The sequence below is a fragment of the Sorex fumeus genome, unplaced genomic scaffold (genome assembly GCF_029834395.1).
Source record: "Sorex fumeus unplaced genomic scaffold, SorFum_2.1 ptg000014l, whole genome shotgun sequence".
Classification (NCBI taxonomy): domain Eukaryota; kingdom Metazoa; phylum Chordata; class Mammalia; order Eulipotyphla; family Soricidae; genus Sorex; species Sorex fumeus.
This window is the reverse complement of record NW_026606071.1, coordinates 8,028,227-8,048,204: the sequence shown is the minus strand read 5'-3', so window position 1 is coordinate 8,048,204 and position 19,978 is coordinate 8,028,227. Positions and strand designations below refer to the sequence as shown.

Here is a 19,978-nt window from a genome sequence, read left to right as displayed (position 1 = left end):
CATTTCTGATAAGCGAAGACATGAGGTCACTAATAATCTAAATTTTACTTCAACAAGTGAATCTCACTTTCTGTCACTTAAAAAAATATTGCATAATCATCTAAATAAATATTTTGCTTACCCTTTGATCACCACCTTCTCTTCGAGGATCAAGTTTTTTTGCAAAGTGTCTCAAATTATCATAGTTATGAAAATTACAGAGAGATACAAGATCCTGTAAATAAACAACAGGTATAAGAAATTGGATATTCACTGACTACTGTTCTTTCGTATTTCAGCAAGTTATACTTATGAATCCAACTTTACTACATATGAACTCACTGCATATAAATAAAACAGCTTAGTACCTCAAGAACCAAAATCAGAATAAGTCAAGATAGGGCTTAACCCAAGTGTTTAACTTTCATTTTCTTTTAAATTTATTGCTACGAGAAACAATTCTATTATATACCAATTAAGTATCACTATATCACTGTCATCCCGTTGTTCATCGATTTGAGTGAGCGGGCGCCAGTAATGTCTCCATTCATCCCAGCCCTGAGATTTTAGCAGTCTCTCCTTACTTGTCCTTCCCAGGAGTGCCTTTTTGGAGGCTCTTTCAGGGTCAGGGGAATGAGACTCGTTATTGTTACTGTTTCTGGCATATCGAATAAGCCATAAGGAGCTTGGCAGGCTCTGCCGTGTGGGTGGGATACTCTGGGTAGTTTGCCAGGCTCTCTGAGAGGGATACCAATTAAGTACCACAAAAGAACAAATATTCTTATAATAGATGATAATCTATAGACAATTTAACATTTTCTTATTTTAAAAAAATCAGATTTTTTTTACTTGAGATAACATTCAGTGGTGCTTATATAAGGGCTTACTCCTAACAGTGGTCAGGGACCACCACCGATGGTGTTTGGGGGGTCATAAGGGATGCAGGAAATCAGACCCAGGTATAATCTACCTTCTGCATAAACTCTCTTCCCCCAACAAGCAGCAAAGATTTGAGTAAAAACATAAAATATTGAACTAGTCAAAAGTAATATAAAATTTAGATAACTTAATTTTCTGAAACAACAAAGCAAAACAAGTAGCTTATAAACTCCTTGGGAAAATTAAAGATGACACAAATAAGGTGCCAGACAGTACAGTGAGTAGGGTTCCTGTACACTGAAAACCTGGGCTTGATCCCCAGCAGCCCGTAAGTTCCCCTCGAATAATGCCAGAAGTGATTACTCAGCAGAGCCAAGAGTAAGCCATAAGCACCTTTTGAGTATGACCCCCAAAACAAACCAAAGACACAAACTATTTTAATCTTATGTTGGCTTAGGAATACTTTTCTGTTTATATCATTTGCAGAGCTTTTAGAAACTCACAAACTGCAACTGAGAAAATATAAATATATAAGTATCAAACAAGTGTAATTTTCTGTAAGAATGATTATATGGGAGCTATTTAGCTGAACAGTTTTCTTTGAATGTTCCCAAGCAGTGATCAGAGGACCAGGGAGACTCTCCTGGAGAGCAAGGGAAGAGTTCCATGCTTGAATATGGCAATAAGCACTGGTTAGGGTTACCAGGTACACCCTTGCAGTGCTTGGAGATGTTCATGTGAGGTATATCCTCCATAAACCTTTGATCTCCCATATCCATCAGCACCCCCACCTTCAAATTACGTATTGAGTACCAAACTGTACAGCTACTTGGTGATCAGGAGATAAGAAAAATCCCTACAACTAATATACTGCAAAAAGAGTAAAAACAAAATATCCCACAAGGATTGGATGATGGCTTAGCATCTCATGATAATTTTCATTAAGAAAATATGCTTACACACAGAGTCAACAACACTGAAAAAAAGCGATCTAAACTTTTAACAACCAATCTTAAAATTGTGCCTATCAGAAGACAGATAGGTAGGAGGGAACCTGGGAACCCTGGTGGAAGGATGAAGATCATGTGGGGTTGGTGCTAGAACAGAGTATGTCTAAAGCCCAACTATGAATAATGTTGTAAATAACGGCATTTTAATAAAATTTTTACAAAAAAAATATGCTTACATGACAGAAGTGAATTCCTTTAACACTATTGCCCATTTTGTCCAGAGGAGGAGACCAGCACATCATGCCCATGACATTGGGGACAACCAAAAGAATTCCCCCAGCAACTCCGGATTTTGCAGGAAGACCAACCTGAGAATTTTTCAAAAGGAACATTCATGTTAAAATTTTAAAGAAAGAAAATGTTATACCAATACCAACAAAAAAGGTATTGGTTTGAAAAATAAGGGTAACTTTAACAATTCTAGTAAATTTAACGGGGCTGGAGCAATAGCACAGCGGGTAGGGCGTTTGCCTTGCATGCAGCCGACCAGGTTCGATTCCCAGCATCCCAGATGGTCCCCTGAGCACCGCCAGAAGTAATTCCTGAGTACATAACCAGGAGTAAACCCTGTGCATCACCAGGTGTGACTCAAAAAGCAAAAAAAAAAAAAAAAAAAAAAAAAAAAAAAAAAAAAAAAAAAACCAACTAAAAATTCTAGTAAATTTTAAATATGGTAACATATGGTAAAATATGTAATATTATTATACTTATAACACATCAAGTCACATAAAATAAGCTACATTTAAAAATATTTTAAAAATGAAGATACACTTGAAGGAATCAGGTTAGACTTGGTACATCTGTATTGTGGCACTACGTATGTTTTCATTTTATGGTATTTTATGATATTTCTAATTATTAGAATAACCACAAATGTTTTAGTAGTAAGTTATTTTCAAATAAAACATCTTTTCTTGTCCTGTACTCCCCCATTCAATCTGAGCTGCCACAATCAGACAGGCAGAAAGCGCGAGGACTTTTTTCTTGCATCCATAGTGGAAACCTTGGCAGCAGATTAAGCAACTGCTAGAGGTCTGTCAAATAGATGCATACATTTTTTTTTAATTAAAGCAGTAGTAAATATATAATTTTATTTGGCATACTATCAGAGAACATCTCAGAAACAAGAAGACAGGGTGAGAATTCAAACCAATCCTATTCAAAGTCCTTACGTTTACATTATGTAAAACCTGATCCTGATAATAAAAGATATCACCTATGCAGTGTTCATTACTTATTTCAGGCATTTAAGTAAGTCTTAAGAAGAAAATACGCTGAATAAAACAAAGCAAACAAAAAACAAAATCACAAGAATGAGATCTGCTGATCTTATTAGAAAACAAAAAGAACAACCAAATGGGTCTAATATGCAAAATCTAGACTGTAGGAAACTAAAGAGTAATCACCCCAGCTTTCTCAACCAAAAAAAAAAAGGGGGGGGGGGCCAAGAGAGAGCTTTTAAAGACTTTTTAAAAGTCACAATAATCAATAGACACTCCTTGTTTGCATCATAACTCAAATGAACTGCAGAGTAATAGTTTATAAGTCAGAAAATCTATCAAAAAAGATTTTTAAAATTTTGGTGTAATCTGATGACACTGCGATTATAAGAATCCTCACTACAGGACCAGAAAGACAGTACAATAGGTAGGGCTCTGGGCTTGCATATGGCTGACCCAGATTCAATCCTGGGCACTCCACACGGTCACCCTCTCTTCCTAGCCCACTCACCAGGAGTGATCCCAGAATGCAGAGCTAGGAGCCAGGGTCAAGATGTGGCCCCAAAGCAAACACACACAAAAACAGAATACTCATTACAGACTGAATTAAGACTGACGTAAGTAGGTTCACACATAAGTGAAGTTAATGAAGCACTGCACTGTCCTCCCATTGTTTGTGAATTTGCTTGCGCGGGCCCAGTAACGTCTCCATTATGACTTGTTGTTACTGTGTTTGGCATAGTCAGGGGTAGCTTGCCAGGCCTTGCCGTGCGGGTGAGATACTCTCGGTAGTTTGCTGGGCTCTCCGAGAGAGGCGGAGGAATCAAACCTGGCTTGGCCAGGCTGGCCACAAGCAAGGCAAACACCCTACCACTGTGCTATCGCTCCAGCCCTATCTGAGGTGAAGTTAATATTTGTCATATTTGAAAATTACTACAGTAGAGGTTAGAGTGATTGGTACTGTTAAATATACCTCTTTTAAAATTAAAAACAGTACGTTAGAACCTTATAACTCAACACAGGCAGAATAAGTCACATAGACTGTATATAGGAAATATAAAAAATCAAAGAAGTAGAATTTGTCAGCTTTAATTTTAATATACTTTAAGCCTTTAAGCCACCTATGGCTGTAATCCAAGCTGTTAAACATCAATTATGCATTTGATCTCTCTGAACTTAAGGAATTTTAGAGGTAAATAATAACTATTAATTCTAAACACTAACACTAAAAGTAATGACATCTGTATTAAGCACAATATGCATCGAAATGCGTAAGTAGAAGTGACATGGCTCTAGAAATTAAATTTTTTAAGAACATCTTAGACTACTTAACTCTATTTCTTAAACAATTCTGTAACAAATTAACCTTTAAAACAAGCCTCTCTCTCAAAAATTATGTATAGCTTTATAGGCAATGTTCCAATTGCATTTTTCAGAAGAACCAGTCCAGACTGTTTTTTTGCCAGAAAAAAAGATTACACAGTTACTTACATGGAAAGCAAACTGCCCTGAGAAATCATACATGCCACAGGAATGCATCAAACTTAGTGTATTTCGAACAGCTTCAGGACTCAGTACTCTTTCACCAGTAATTGGGCAGAAACCACCATTAGCCAGTGTTGCAGCCATTACACTGGCTGATTCACAAGTTACTTCAATGGAGCATAGCTAACAGGAAAAAACAAAACGAAACAATTGAGAAAATTCTGGCTCACTGTGTTTAGATTTAATAAGTATAAAAAAATTTTTTAAACCTATTTTATCTAGTATTCCATAAAATCAGAAAGCCTAAAAAAGGATTATTTTAATATAGCACCATCCATGTCAGTATTATCATAACATCTCTATGAGAAATAATTAAGAAACAAGTTCTAAACCGTCTGACAGTTCACCTGGAACAAAGCTCAGCATCATCATATGATAACATGTGAAGTACTACAGCAAGAAAACTCTAAAATTATTCTCAGTATAGCTCCCTGTCACAGTCATAGTCCTCCCAGTGTTCATCAATTTGCTCGAGGGGGCCCAGTAACGTCTCTGTCATGAGACTTGTTGTTACTGTGTTTGGCATATTGAATACGTCACAGGTAGCTTGCCAGGCTTTGCTGTGCGGGTGAGATACTCTCAGTAACTTGCCGGGCTCTCTAAGAGGGGTGGAGAAATCGAACATAGCTCCCTGTGTCTAAACCAAAATGTAAATTTTTCTTTTTTTTTTCTTTTTGGGTCACATCTACAATGCACAGGGGTTACTCCTAGTTCCAGGGGACAATAGAGGATGCTGGGAATTGAACCCAGTCGGCCACGTGCAAGGCAAATGCCCTACCCACTGTGCTATTGCTCCAGTCCCACAAAATCTAAGTTTTTAGCCCATTTGTTTACATTCAAATATTTGACTGGATACATGATGATTAATTTATAAAAAGGTAAGGTAAGGTAAAGGCCCTCCCGTTGATCGTCGATTTGCTCGAGCGGGCCCAGTAACGTCTCCATTGGAGACTTTGTTGTTACTGTGTCTGGCATATCCAATACTCTCGGTAGCTTGCCGGGCTCTCCGAGAGGGGCGGAGGAATCGAACTCGGGTCGGCCATGTTGGCCGCGTGTAAGGCCAACGCCCTACCCGCTGTGCTATCGCTCCACTAAATCAACTGTATGATGATATTTTTACACTATTTAAATTTTTTTATTAGAGAATTGTTCATCATAAAGTTGTATACATATTAACCAATAGACATTTTGTAATTACATATTTTATTTACAATAAGAATTGAAGGGAAGCAGGAAATACAAAAAAAGGTTGGGTTAACTACCCTAATACTTCCAAATCTAAAAAGGATTTGGATTCTACAAGTGTATTCTTTCTAAAGGAAGTTTATTAAAAACAACTTTTTTTTTTTCCCTTTTTGGGTCACACCCGGCAATGCACAGGGGTTACTCCTGGCTCTGCACTCAGGAATTACTCCTGGTGGTGCTCAGGGGACCATATGGGATGCCAGGAATCGAAGCTGGGTTGGCATGTGCAAGGCAAACACCCTAGCCACTGTGCTATCCCTCCAAGCCTTTGAAAACAACTTTTGACTTTTACTTGTACCTTAAACTTTTTCTTTTTAAGAACTACAGAGGCTAGGGCTGGAGCAACAGCACAGTGGGTAGGGTGTTTGCCTTGCATGCAGCCAATCCGGGTTCGATTCCCAGCATCCTATATGGTCCCCTGAGCACCGCCAGGAGTAATTCCTGAGTTCATGAGCCAGGAGTAACCCCTGCACAACGCCAGGTGTCACCCAAAAAGCAAAAAAAAAAAAAAAAAAACCCCAAAAAAACAGACCCTACAGAATCTACTTATATTGTCCAGACTGCAAAGACCTAAAATTGATCTGATCATAAAAAGCCTTTCATAAAAAAAAAGTCCAATAATCATTTCAAATTTAGTTGGTACTAATTGGAATCTTGATCATAAGAGTAGTTTCTTGATACTCTGATGGATGGGATGTTCAGTTAGATGTAACCATTCTCCAAAATAGGAAGGCTTTATATGAATGTCTTTTAATTTTTGCCCTGAAGTATAGATAACTTCAGATTAACTAAAGTTATCTAGCAATTTAAAAATAAACTGTTAAATTTAACTTTTAACTAGTAGCCACAGTTAAATAGGTATTCAACAAGATGGGGATGGGGGAAAGGAAACGTGAAGAAATTCACATGAACTAGAAAATAAATTGACTTTTAGGTAAAATACTACACTATATTTCGCATAACATGTACTTTCAAATAAAATTCACACATTATATTCAATGCAATAAAGGGTTGAGCTGAATATATGATATAGATGTGATCCAGGAGTAAGTAAGCCCTGAGAACAGCTGGGTGTGACCCAGAAACAAAACCACAGGACAAAGTTAACAACAACAACAACAAAAAAACCCTACTTCAATTACCAGTCCCCATATATATTTTTATTACTGAAGACATAAAACTGGTGCACCTCTAAAAGACAGGACAGGCATGAGGTCAGACAGTTCACCAGGTGACCAGGATTCAATCTCCAGCATCCCATATGGTACCAAACACAAACCTGAGTAATTCTGACTGCAGAGCAAGACCCTGAGCACCTCGGAGTGTGATCCATAGATAGATAGATAGATAGATAGATAGATAGATAGATAGATAGATAGATAGAAGGCAGGCAAATGTAAACTAGCCATAAACATTAACTTGTTGCAATTAACTTTATACTCTGTCCTCCCATAGTTCATCAATTTGCTCGAGCAGGCCCAGTAACATCTCCATTGTGACACTTGTTACTGTGTTTGGCATATCAAACACGCCACGAGTAGCTTGCCAGCTTTGCCATGTGGGCAAGATACTCTTGGTAGCTCGCCAGGCTCTCTGAGAGGGGCGGAAGAATCGAACCTGGGCCGACCAGGTTGGCCGCGTGCAAGGCAAACGCCCTACCCGCTGTGCTATTGCTCTAGCCCACAACTTTATACTCTGTAAGAATAAATTGAACTGAAAATATAGGGCGACAAGAGGGATGGTCAAGAAGGCTATCTATATATATTTTTTTTTCTTTTTGGGTCACACCTGGCGATGCACAGGGGTTACTCCTGGCTCTGTGCTCAGGAATCATCCCTGGTGGTGCTCAGGGGACCATATGGGATGCTGGGATTGGGATTCAAACCTGGGTTGGCTGCGTGCAAGGCAAACGCCCTACCCACTGTGCTATTGCTCCAGCCCCCGGCTATGTATTTTTTAAAAAATTTGTTTTTGTTTTTGGGCCCCACACACCTGGTGATGCTCAGGGGTTACTACTCCTGAATCTGTACTCAAGAATTAATCATGGCAGTGCTTGGGAAACCCTATGGAATGTGACAAATTGAAATTGGGTCATACACATGCAAGAAAAGGCCCTACCAGCTGTGCTGTTGCTCAGCCCCAAGTAGGCTTTCTTATCTTAAGACGACTTTTATACCACAGAAATTGCAGAAACAGTTCTCATCCTTCATAGAATTAGCTATGTTAGGAGAAAATTTATCATAAGACATTCTAGAATTCAACTTTAAAAGCTAAGAAAACAGTTCCGTTTATAAGAAAAATTAACTTCTGGGACACTACATTATTTTTAATACTTCTTAATTCTAATCTTTTTTGTAGGGCTGGAGCAGTAAATAGTAGGGAGTGCAGGAGGCTTGCCACGTATGCGGATGACTGAATTTCAACCTCCAGCACCCCACCTACACCTTGCCAGGTGTGATCTCCAAGCAAAGAACTAGGATCTGTGATCGCTAAGCCCTGAGAACTGCCAAATGTGTCCCCAAAACAAAATAATCTAATGTTTTGTAGAAAAAATATTTTCACTGTTTGAATCAGAAGCAAGGACTTTTTTAGGAGCTATGTTCACGACTATTTCTCATAAAGACAACGGAAAATTAAGGTCAAGAAAAAATTTATTTTATATCAGTCTAGAGACAAGATTTCAGATACAGTTATAAGTCTGCAACATATGATATGCACATTTATATACAAAATTATATTCTATAAAGTAAATTACCTGAAAATAGAAGTCTAATATACCAACCATGTCTGTGCCTTCTGGAAAACACTGAAAAAAACCAGAAAGATTATTAAAAACATAGATCAAAAAAAAATGTGTTTGTAAACACATAAAATTTTAATTAATATACAGAGATGTTTCACTGGGAATAGCATACATCTATAAAAGGTATAAATACAAAATATAAAAATAAAATTTTAATATATAGGTGTCTAAATGTTAGTTTAGCTGACAATATACTAATTCTTAATTCATAAAACAATTTGTAGAATCAATCATTTAAAAACTCAAGTGCAATGATTAGCAGCCATTATACTTTAGAAAATTAAATGAATCTAATTAATTCATTAGTCATTTGAATTGAACGCTGCATGATACAAACTGTCTTAATAACACTTTTAGCACTGTCAAGTTTTTTAAATTTCTATATATCAAATAGGAGTAGCTGCTTAGCAGCTGAGTTCTCAGCATTCATTTTCACATATTTCATTCCATGAAAGAATTTGAAATAGAAACAAAATTTAAAAACCTTTTTTTCTTTTAAGTAATATCCTATAGCAAAATTTCGATCTCCACTTTCTCTTTCCGACTGAAACCTAAAAGAAAAAACAAATTGCTATTTACTTTCTATACACTTTTATCACAAAATACAGTAGAAAAAATACTCAAAAGCAAAATTGCCAGGTTTCAGTTGTCAGTAGTCTATCTACTGACAAGTCCTGGATGAGTCACTGAAGTGATCATTCTTTCAGCCTTAATTTCTCCCCTGTAAAAGAACTGAAAGGCACTTGATTCATTCTAGTCTTCACATTTTATGAATAAGGAAGCAATTTTGAAATTATAAAATATTCTAATATTAGCTGAAAAATTGTGGTATCACATGGTTCTCCAAAAAGTACAAAAAACCCCCTGTCGTTTCAATTGGGGAAATTCATAAGAAGTTTAGAAAGTGGAACCAATGAAATGAATCTTTCAGCACTGAGAGGACTGGCAAATTTCAAAGGTGAAGCTTAGGAGGAAGCAAATTCCATGCAGCACGAACAAAATTATAAAAGTATAAAAGACAGGGCACCATCTAAGAATGACAAATACTCTAATATATCATGGAAACAAGATTCACAAAGACTGGGAAACAGTAATAATGGAGTTTGGGAGCAAATTATCCAGATACTAAAATGTAATGTCTCCTGGTTGCCTATAAAATGAAATTTTATAGGGGATGGAGCAATAGCACAGCAGGTAGGGCGTTTGTCTTGCACGTGGCCGATTGGGGTTCGATTCCCAGCATCCCATATGGTCCCCCAAGCACCGCCAGGAGTAATTCCTGAGTGCAGAGCCAGGATTTAGCCCTGTGCATCACTGGATGTGACCCAAAAAGCAAAAAAAAAAAAAAGAAAATGAAACCCTAGAGCCTTACAAACAAGTTACCCTACCAGAATTATACTTTAGAAGGATAACTCTGATATCAGTTTAGAAGGGGGAAAAAATGATTGTGTATGTGTATACATACACATGCACACACACACACACACACACACACACACACACAAACAGCCTTCAGAGACTACTGCAATAACAGATGCAGATGTCTCCTGTACTTAGGTAACAGTAGCACTGCACTGTAGCATTGTCCTCTCATTGTTCATCAATTTGCTCAAGCGGGCACCAGTAACATCTCCATTGTGAAACTTGTTACTGTTTTTGGCATATCGAATACACCACGGGAAGCTTGCCAGGCCCTGCCATGTGGGTGGGATACTCTCGGTTGCTTGCTGGGCTCTCCCAGGGGGACAGAGGAATCGAAACCGGGTCAGCCGCATGCAAGGCAAACACCCTATCCACTGTGCTATAGCTCCAGCCCAAAGTTACAGTAATAGAAATAAAAGGGAAGAGGCAAGAGCAATAATACAGCAGGTTGGAAATTTTTTCTGCATGGTGCTGACCCGGGTTTGATCCCTGGCAACCCAAATGATACTCCAAGAACAGCCAGGAGTAATTCCTGAGTGCAGAGATAGGAGTAACCCCTGAGCATCACCATGTGTGACCCCAAAAGCAAAAAAAAAAAGGTAAGGTATGAGGTATGATTCAACATATCCATTGGATAAATCTTTCAATCTGAGGTAAGAAGAGATATAAGGTTAGGTCTGACAAAGAACCTGAACTTTTTTATATAGCATACTAAAAGAATGGGCTGGAGCGATAGCACAGAAGGTAGGATGTTTGCCTTACATGCTGCCAACAGGGACAACCTGGGTTCGATTCCTCCGTCCCTCTCAGAGAGTCTGGCAAGCTACTGAGAGTATCTTGCCCACACGGCAAAGCCTAGCAAGCTCCCGGTGACATATTCGATATATCATAAACAGTAACAACAAGTCTCACAATGTCACTGGGTTCACTCAAGCAAATCGATGAACAACAGGAAGACAGTGCTACAGTGCTACTAAAAGAATGGCCAGACCAACTAAAATAGCGATCCCTAGAAAAAAGAACAGTTTGGAACGAAATAGAGTAAGTTTGATAGTATTTATTTGTGGTACATATAACATCAATTACAAGTGTCCAGACAGCCGCTGGCAAAAGAGCAAGCAGGAAAACAGCAGGAATACAGGAAGAACTGAAAGAAGACTAACAAAGTATAAGGAGGTAAATCTAACAGTGATGATGCACAGAAAGATCATGTAAATTCATTAAAACATGGTTAATATGAAAGCATAGAAGAGGCAAAATGGCACTGATGAGAAGCTTCCGGGAAAACACACAAGCTAATGAATAAATGTTGTTAAGGGATACTACCTAAAGAGATTGTTGTAGGGGGCATCTCCTGTAAAGCTTGGGCAGGAAGCAGTCACTACCAAGGATTTTTGGTCTGGCAGTGGAGGTGGGGGATAGGGTGGGGGGTGGGGGAATGATGGGGGGTGATCAATAGCTCTCTGCTCAGGCCAATGACATTGCTCCTTGGGGACAATGCTAACCCAACAAAAGGGTACTCAGAGTGGCAGGTAGATGGGGTGCCAGAGACCACTCAGGTCTTGAGCATGTTAGATATATATTCTACCACATCAAACGGTCTAAGCTCAGGCAAGGAAACTATATTATAAAAGACATAACAAACAACACATAAATTATTCCTGAACAAAAGGGGCTATAAAAGACAAGGCAAGCGGGAGACAGTTCAGGACATTTTACAGAGTGTTTAATTTTGTGTTGATGGTATTGTGCTTAGGTAGGAAAATGTCCTTATTCTTAGGGAAAACATACTAAATTAACGCTCAGTGCCACACTATCTATTATGTCTAAATATTTCCTCTCTGGGATCATTCATGTCATGACCAAATTTTAAGTAATTATTACTCACTGATGTAAGTTCTAGGACCAAAAGGAAGAATACAATATTCTGATAAACAGTAAGTCAATATGAGTGCATACATGCACACATACACATCCACTTGAAATACAACATAGTCTAGACTTTAAATATTACTTTTTTTTTTGTCTATCTCATCTTATAGATTTTTTTTTTTTTAATTAGTGAAACACCATGAGGTACAGTTGTAGACTTACAAACTTTCTGCTTGGGTTTCAGTTATACAATGATAAAAATGAATACCCATCCCTCCACCAGTGCCCATTCTCCACCACCAATGATCCCAGTAGCCCTCCCACCCCCACACCCCATCCCCCCCACCCGACCCTCCTTCTGTGGCAGAGAATTCCCTTTTGCTCACTCTTTTCTTTAGGGTGTTGTAGTTTGCAATAGAAGTTTTGAGTGGTCATTGTGTTCGGGCTATATAGACTTTAAATATTACTTTAATGATGGTTATCTGATTACAAAAACATCACAAATGAAAACTCACGTGGCATTACTGAATCCAACATATTCATTACCAGCCATCTTATTCAAAAACTGCATCACCTATAAAGTAAAGTGATAAAGTATTAGTAATCCAAAATAAAAAAACTGTAACATGAAAATTGAATTCTATAATGCACTTACATAGTCAAATTTTTCAGCATTATTTACTCCTTGCTGCAAAAAAAATGAGACATAAATGTATTAGTATAAGTACCACCACAGTCAAGTTTTAAGTGAATATGATAATAAAATTTCAAGATGCTATCATAATAATGAGCTGCACATTAGTACTTTTAAATACTAGGAGGTATTTCTAGAGCAATATTTACATAAATGCTTTTACATTGTCTTTCATTAAACACTCATATGCTGAGATGGATCTGAATTACAAAGGGAATGCTTTATTTTAAGTATAATCTTTTGCCCAACCCAACATTATAGAAATTTAAATACAAGTTACCCTAAATCCCCTTATCTTTCATGACAACACAAAATATCTTAGAATGCAAGTTATTTCACTTCATACTTTAAGAAACTTAAAATAAAGTTATACCCTTAGAAAAATTAAATATAAATTATGGTTTTCAATTATGAACAATCTATATTTTTAAAATAACCCCAAGGCAGTATTAGAGTTAGAAAAATGAGTTATGTTTAAAACTAATCTTAATTCTAGTATATGCATTCTGGATACATTTTACTATTGTAGAGAAAATGTTCTTTACTATCTATTGTTAATAATACTTGAACTAGCTACATTTGTACTTAGCATTATGCCAATTCAGAGTATGGAAGATGTATTGTTTCATCACTATTTCTGACATGTTAGCTACTGCAAATGTCAATAGGAAAACCTATGTAACGTAGATCAGTTTAAGTAGCCAAATGGTTTCATTTTACCTCGGCGAAGTTTACAAAGCAGTAAGCTGTAGATCTGAAATCAAACGTATTAATTGGTGATATGCACCCAATAGAAACAATACATCTCAAAATTTAAAAACAGGTTTAAAATAATTTGACAACTAGAGTTTCAAAAACAATTATTTTAAACTTTACCCTTACAACTTCCAAATCATTACACTCTAAAATTTTATTATGGGAGGGGGGGGGACCTATACCGGAGTATTAAGAAACTGAATAAAGCCAGGTTCAATTCTCCACTATACATGTGGATTAGGATGTGGCTGATAATCTGTGACATTTACAGATCATTTGTCTGAGAAAGGATGTGCAATCAGTAGCTGGAAAGAATACTAAACTATTTCATTAAAATTAGGTATGAACAAAACTTAACCAGCAATAATTTAGCTATAGCCATATTGCAATCCCTATTTCCTCTAGCAGCATCCATTGGCATATTTAATTTTTCTTTCCTTATAGTACACCAGAAATTATAATGTAGAAATGTAACTCCAAAGCTGTTCAATGAAAAATAATTAAAAGAAGAAATTACCAACTTCATTGAACTGTTGCAGTTGTCAAAATATCCATAGATCCTAATGCTGTAAAATATGTAACAACATTTAAACCACAAAAGCCTTTTTAACCTTTGAAAAAGCACAAAAACAAACTCTTGGAAAAGGATGTCAGCATTTGCATTGGGATGTCACATGGAAAATTACTGATTATACAATTAAGCAATGTAATATGAAACAAGTTATCTTTCATTCTCAGACTTAAGCTGTGTCTTACAAAAAATACAAAATCTCCTTAAGTGTCTGTCATGTTTAAAAAATAAAAAGGACTGTTTTAATGGTCACATGTTCTACTTTATAGTTAAGTCCAAGCTTTGCTTCTAAGCTGTTTTGAAAGAAAACAAAATATCTAGGAATGCCTATCGTTCTATCACATTTTGAGTTGAGCTTCTTGAATGTCCTAGGAAAATTATGTAAACAGGCAAAATAAGGTATCTGGCTACATTAAATTCCCAGACTTTCCCAAATGAATCATATTATCTATCCTGGTAATAGCATTTGGCTAGTAACATATATTTGCCCCATGAAAAGATTTCATGTATCTCAGTGATGAAGGGTATCTTATAAAAATTCATGCTATTTTAATTCTTGAAAGGCTAGAATTTAAATTTACTTGCAAAGCTAATAGGAAAAAATATATATAAACACACAAAATAAACTAAAGGGAAGAAAAAAATTTAAAAGGTAAAAACACAGGGACTGGAGACATAAGATAGGAGGTAAAATGCTTGCCTTGCCCATGTTCTACTGTGGTTCAATCCCTGGCACTTGATACGGTCCCACAACCCCCACCAAGAGTGATCCCTGACAGAAGAGCCAGAAGAAAATACTAAGCACAGTTGGATGTGGCCCAACAACCCTCCCTAGCTTCCATCTGCATCCCCCCCCACCTACACACAAAACAGAAAGTGAGGGGAAAAAACATAAAAATCATTAACCAGTAGTGGGCTACAGAGGGGTAAGGGAATAGATAAACACTGAAGCAGAAGAACGAGTGCATGGTGACTGCTGCTACTGCTGGGTTTATTTTATACATGTTTGAAATTTTTCACAGTAGTAAGTTAAAGGAAAAAAGTTTATTTTTCTAATAATGTCCTAAACTCATTTACAAAACTATTCCTTTGTAATATTGTCTTTCCAGTTAGATTTTTAAATTAGGGGCTGAAACATGCACAGCAGGTAAGGCACCTCCCTTGCACGAAGCCAACTGGGGTTTGATTCCCAGCATCCCATGAGGTCCCAAGGAACCCACTAGTAGTGATTCCTGAGTGCAGAGCCTGAGGAGAAACTCTGAGCACTGTTGGATGTAGCCCCAAAAAACAACAAAATTTTTAATCTATTGCATTTTAAAGCAGAAAGTTCAAACATTAGTGGATATTTATATTGTGCGAATTAGCAATTCTTAAATTTTTAGAGATGACTTGGGAAATCCTGCTGGTAAAGGTAGTAACAATATCATTTAGTTTGTTACACATCTGCCTCATTATATATAAAAGTCACAGAGCAAACTATCAAAAGACTATACATCATGCTCTTAGGTCTTATTAAAGATAGCTATTTGATCAGGTCCTCCTTTCCATTTTGTTGGACCCAAAGAAATGGAAACAATTTAATATAAGAGGATTTGTTCCCATGCTTCACAGTGATTTAGAACATCCTTAGTGCTAAAACGAACTCCAGTATTTTGAAACGGTGTCCAAGAGGTTTTCATAACCAGAAGCTGTGTAACACATTTTATGGCATGAAACAAGTTCACCTTTCTTTTGCAAAGTGAGGGGACACTTGACCGAACTGACCAGACAAAAAATTAATTTTAAGAAAGTCTCATATATGAAAGATGAGATTTAGACACTGGTATCATGCCCACTTAACTTTTGGAAAATTAAACCAGGATGTTTATTTAAAAAAAGAAATCACCACAAGTATTAAAAGTCATTAATCATCAAAAAGTTAGAGAAATTTGCAAAATGGTAAAGAAATACTAAAAATAAAAAAAAAGCATCTACTGAAATTTCTAATCCAGACTCTTAAAAAGTAAACTACAGGGTTTGAGACTAGTAATCAGACTAGACTAGAAAATTATCCAAACTAAATTTCCATAAACATATCTATTAAATTCAAGAATTTTCAGTCCTAAAGAAGGGGAAAAAAAGAATTTTCAGTCCTATGTGGAAAAACATGAAAATGTGATAAAGGTGGGTGACACAGTAAGTTTTTATACTGGCTACCAAAAGAATATAATTACATTGGAAATTTTTCATAGCATTTTTAATATACTAAAATTAATTTACTTACTTATTCTACACTGTAATAGTTAATACAGCAATACTGGCAGGAATATCCTACATCTTATATAAAGGCACTTTAAATTAAAGTCAATGCAAAAACCAGTTACCTTTTAGGTAGATCTTTTTTTACATTCATAAACAATGTACATATGAAAGCCAATCAAAAATTAGAAGTAAGGGGCTCGCGTGATTACCCAGGTTAAGTTGAGGCACATACTTTGCAGTGGCTGATCTTTGTTCAGTTCCCAGCACATGGTCCTCGGAGCACCACTGGGTGCAGCCCTGAAGGCCTCTGAGCACCATCTGGTAATCTGGCCTCTGCACTGCTAGGCTGGAATCACCAGGAGGGACCTGAAGGCTCTCTCCATCCCTCCTCCAAAAATTTATAGGTCATAGAAGAAATAAGGAATAGCAGAGGCAAAGATAGCTCAAAATGACGTTATAAAAATAAATTTTCTTCATAGATGAACTCTTTAAAATATCAGAAAATAAATCAAGTCCTTCATTTTTAAGTGTCAAATACATTAACTGATAAAAATGCTAGTAAAAAAACCATTCTTCTGTTTTATGAATTCTACCAAGTCCAAATCCATTGCTTCCCAGCAGCACAAACTGTCTTAATCATGTGGTTTTTTACTCTACAAGTCATTGCTAAAATTACCAAAGTGAGCTTTACATATTTACATATTTTTAACTGACTTTCTCTTTTCATGCAACAAAGTTAAATTTTAAAAAAGACAAAGAAAAAAAACTAAAAATCAGAACTACTTCAGATTTTAAGACTTTACTCAAATAATAAAGTAAAAATTACCTGAGGATAAAGAATTTAAACATAGAAGGCAATGTTAACTTACTTTTTATCTTTGAAGAAGTGTGACAATTACCTTATTAATATGGTGCCCTTATTTTCCTACCTTAACCCTTGTATTATCTTTAGACCTTAATATTTAAACTGCAACTAGGTGAAATTTTTGCCACTAGAAAGAAAAAAAATTACGTAAGGATACTGCTATTTCATCCAAAGTAACTGCTCCTTTCAAATGTATTTTTAGTGTCCTTGAAATCAAGCAACCACATAGTCAAATAAAACAAACCACTTTTTAAAAAGTATCCTTATAAATTAAGTAGTTACAAATTGAGAGAGGAAGTGTAATACCTTATTTTTATTATGTGCACTTTAAAGTACAAAATGACATCTGTTGTTATGAAGGTATTTACCTATGTATACGTTAAAAATTTTAAATATTGGAGTTTTCCTATAAGTTTAGGTAGTTAGAATTTATGCAACAGGTTCCTTCTGAGCAAATCCTTTTTTCCATAATCTGCTAATCCTTTTGAACATTTTGCTCTGCCTCTTCCCCCATTTCCTGAGGATCACCACCAATCCTACAAGGAAAAAATATCAATACTACAAAATTAAGAAATAAATAGTCTTACTAAAGACTAGTTATTCTGTATGAGTTGGGGGACAAAAGTAACAACAAAAAATGTTTTAACAGCACCACAAGTGGGGAATAGCCTCAAGGTCAACAACCAAAGGAACTAAAAACAGAAGTCATAGCTAGGAGCCATGGTAAAACAGCATCTATGCTTCCGTTACTCAAATACAAACTCCACAAGGAAAGGTCCGTATGGTTTCTTATAAATATCAGACATTGACTAAAGACCAATTAATGACTATGTGCATCCAAAGAAAAATTAAGCCTGACCCAAGACAATTTTTTTGTTCATACAGAAATTAAAACAACTCTCTTCTGGAGACAATATTGCCATGCTAGAGTCAAATATGTTATGAAGACAAATAGAAAGCACATATATTAAATGTGGAAGACTAAATTCTATTGAACAAGAAAAAGAAAACCAGGAGAGCTCAAATTTTACTTCGAAAATCAATTAGTCAGGTTATTCACTCTATCTACATATATATATAATATATATTTATAGATAGATAAATAGATCTTTTAATATTTTGTGATCAAAGGCACACAGATATCATGTACAGAGAGATATAGATTTTGAATTGTTTCCTTAAAAGAACTTATAAAAATACTATACTCTGGAGTAGTTTAGTTATAAAGTGGGGTATATTAGGCTTACCCCTCCAAGATTTTTATGAACTTCATCAAAACAAAACCAAACCTGTGAAACACCTTCTAAAAGCAAAACAAAAAAATTCAAAGAGAGTGACATAAAGAACCATCTCCCCCAGGTCTCATTTCAAGCTCTGCTGGTAAATTAAATTTTTTTTTAATTTTATGGACTGAACACTGATAAATGCAAGATGACAGTTATTATTTTTCACTGCTCGACATCAAATCATATACACACTGCATAAAAGAGTTTAACTGTTTCATAGTGCTTGTATTATTGTGGCTCAAAATGTTTTTATGCCTTGTGAGTGAAAATGGTATGTGAAACTAATGAAGGGATGGTGTGAGGATACATGCATTTCCCATGTGCAGTATTAACACTAGTATATTAAACCTAAAAATCATTAAACAGATGTTTAAACTTCATGCAGTTAAGAATGTGTCTATTAATCATTTACATATTCCCTTTCTTGAAAATACTATTGGTGTACCAAGTTAATCTTTCTCTAGTGGTAATTTCAAAGATCAGCTTCAAAAGGCCTATAAACTATGAAAAGTTTATATACAATCATGATATGTGAACATATTTCTGGGAAGATCCCCAAAGTTCCAAACTATTCTAGTGATACTCTATTCAAGCACTAACGTATGCACTTACGCACTGCATTTTCGTAACTTTACTAACACCTCCAAATTAAAAGTTACCTGATTAAATCTGAGCAATTATTAATAATACTCTTTTCATTACAATATCTGAATTACACTATAATGGTCCATAGTCCATAATACAATGCAAGGTACTTGAAGACAGGACTATGCCTTGCACTATTCGTGTAATTTCATACAATAAAGATTTTTCTTTCACCTCAAATTATTTTTCTATTAGAAAATATATAACTAGATAGTACCATAAGAGGATGAAAACTTCATAGCTATTAATTTCATTAAAAATTATTTAATAATAGTCACTAACTATAATATATATCTTAGGAGCTACGAAGTTAATACTATGAAGTACTTATATTAAAATAACAAATACTTTAAAAAACCTTCTATTTCAAAGTTTCTTTCTCATGAACATAAGCAATTTATTAAAATTTAAGGGGAGATGTACTGAAATTTATTAATTGAGTCAATGGCATATTTTATACTCAAATAGCCCTTATATAACTGAACTCCTCAATAATGCATCTTACAATGCCATGGTGCTATATTTTCCAAGCCTAGAATAAGCAGGAACAGATTTGCTGATGGATATAAGCATTACAAATACAAATGATACTTCATATAAAATTTATAATTAAAAATTGAAAATGCAAATAGTGCCCCAAGAGACTTTTCAAATACTTATTTTTAAAATATTGAGAATTTCCATCAGTAAAAAGTAAAAGGCCCTCCCGTTGATCATCGATTTGCTCAAGCGGGCCCAGTAACGTCTCCATTGGAGACTTTGTTGTTACTGACTTACTAAAATAAGCCTTGAGTTATGAGAATGACTTTATAAGTAAAGCAAATGAAACAAGTTCAAATGAAAACTGAGATTACAGTTCTTGAGGGTATGAAAAGCTTCAATTCAAAAGTAAATGTACTTAACACGAACTACCAGAACATGTGCTCCTACCTAAATTGACAACAA

At 35.8% G+C, this 19,978-nt stretch overlaps 1 protein-coding gene and 1 non-coding gene across 4 annotated transcripts in view; both read right to left on the bottom strand.

Moving 5' to 3' along the window:
* Positions 1-19,978, bottom strand: part of GLS (glutaminase) — a 77,440-nt gene that overhangs the window by 30,492 nt on the left and 26,970 nt on the right. For all 3 annotated transcript variants that reach the window (XM_056111954.1, XM_056111953.1, XM_056111955.1), the window contains 7 exons: positions 12,631-12,663; positions 12,491-12,549; positions 9,166-9,232; positions 8,634-8,684; positions 4,580-4,756; positions 2,045-2,176; positions 122-214 (listed from right to left, as the gene is read on the bottom strand). In XM_056111954.1, the coding sequence (XP_055967929.1) occupies positions 122-214; positions 2,045-2,176; positions 4,580-4,756; positions 8,634-8,684; positions 9,166-9,232; positions 12,491-12,549; positions 12,631-12,663 (612 nt within the window). The remainder of the gene's footprint in view (positions 1-121; positions 215-2,044; positions 2,177-4,579; positions 4,757-8,633; positions 8,685-9,165; positions 9,233-12,490; positions 12,550-12,630; positions 12,664-19,978) is intronic.
* On the bottom strand, positions 2,786-2,919 carry LOC130021201 (small nucleolar RNA SNORA31). Its single transcript, XR_008792104.1, has one exon. It is a non-coding gene; the product is annotated as a small nucleolar RNA SNORA31 (small nucleolar RNA).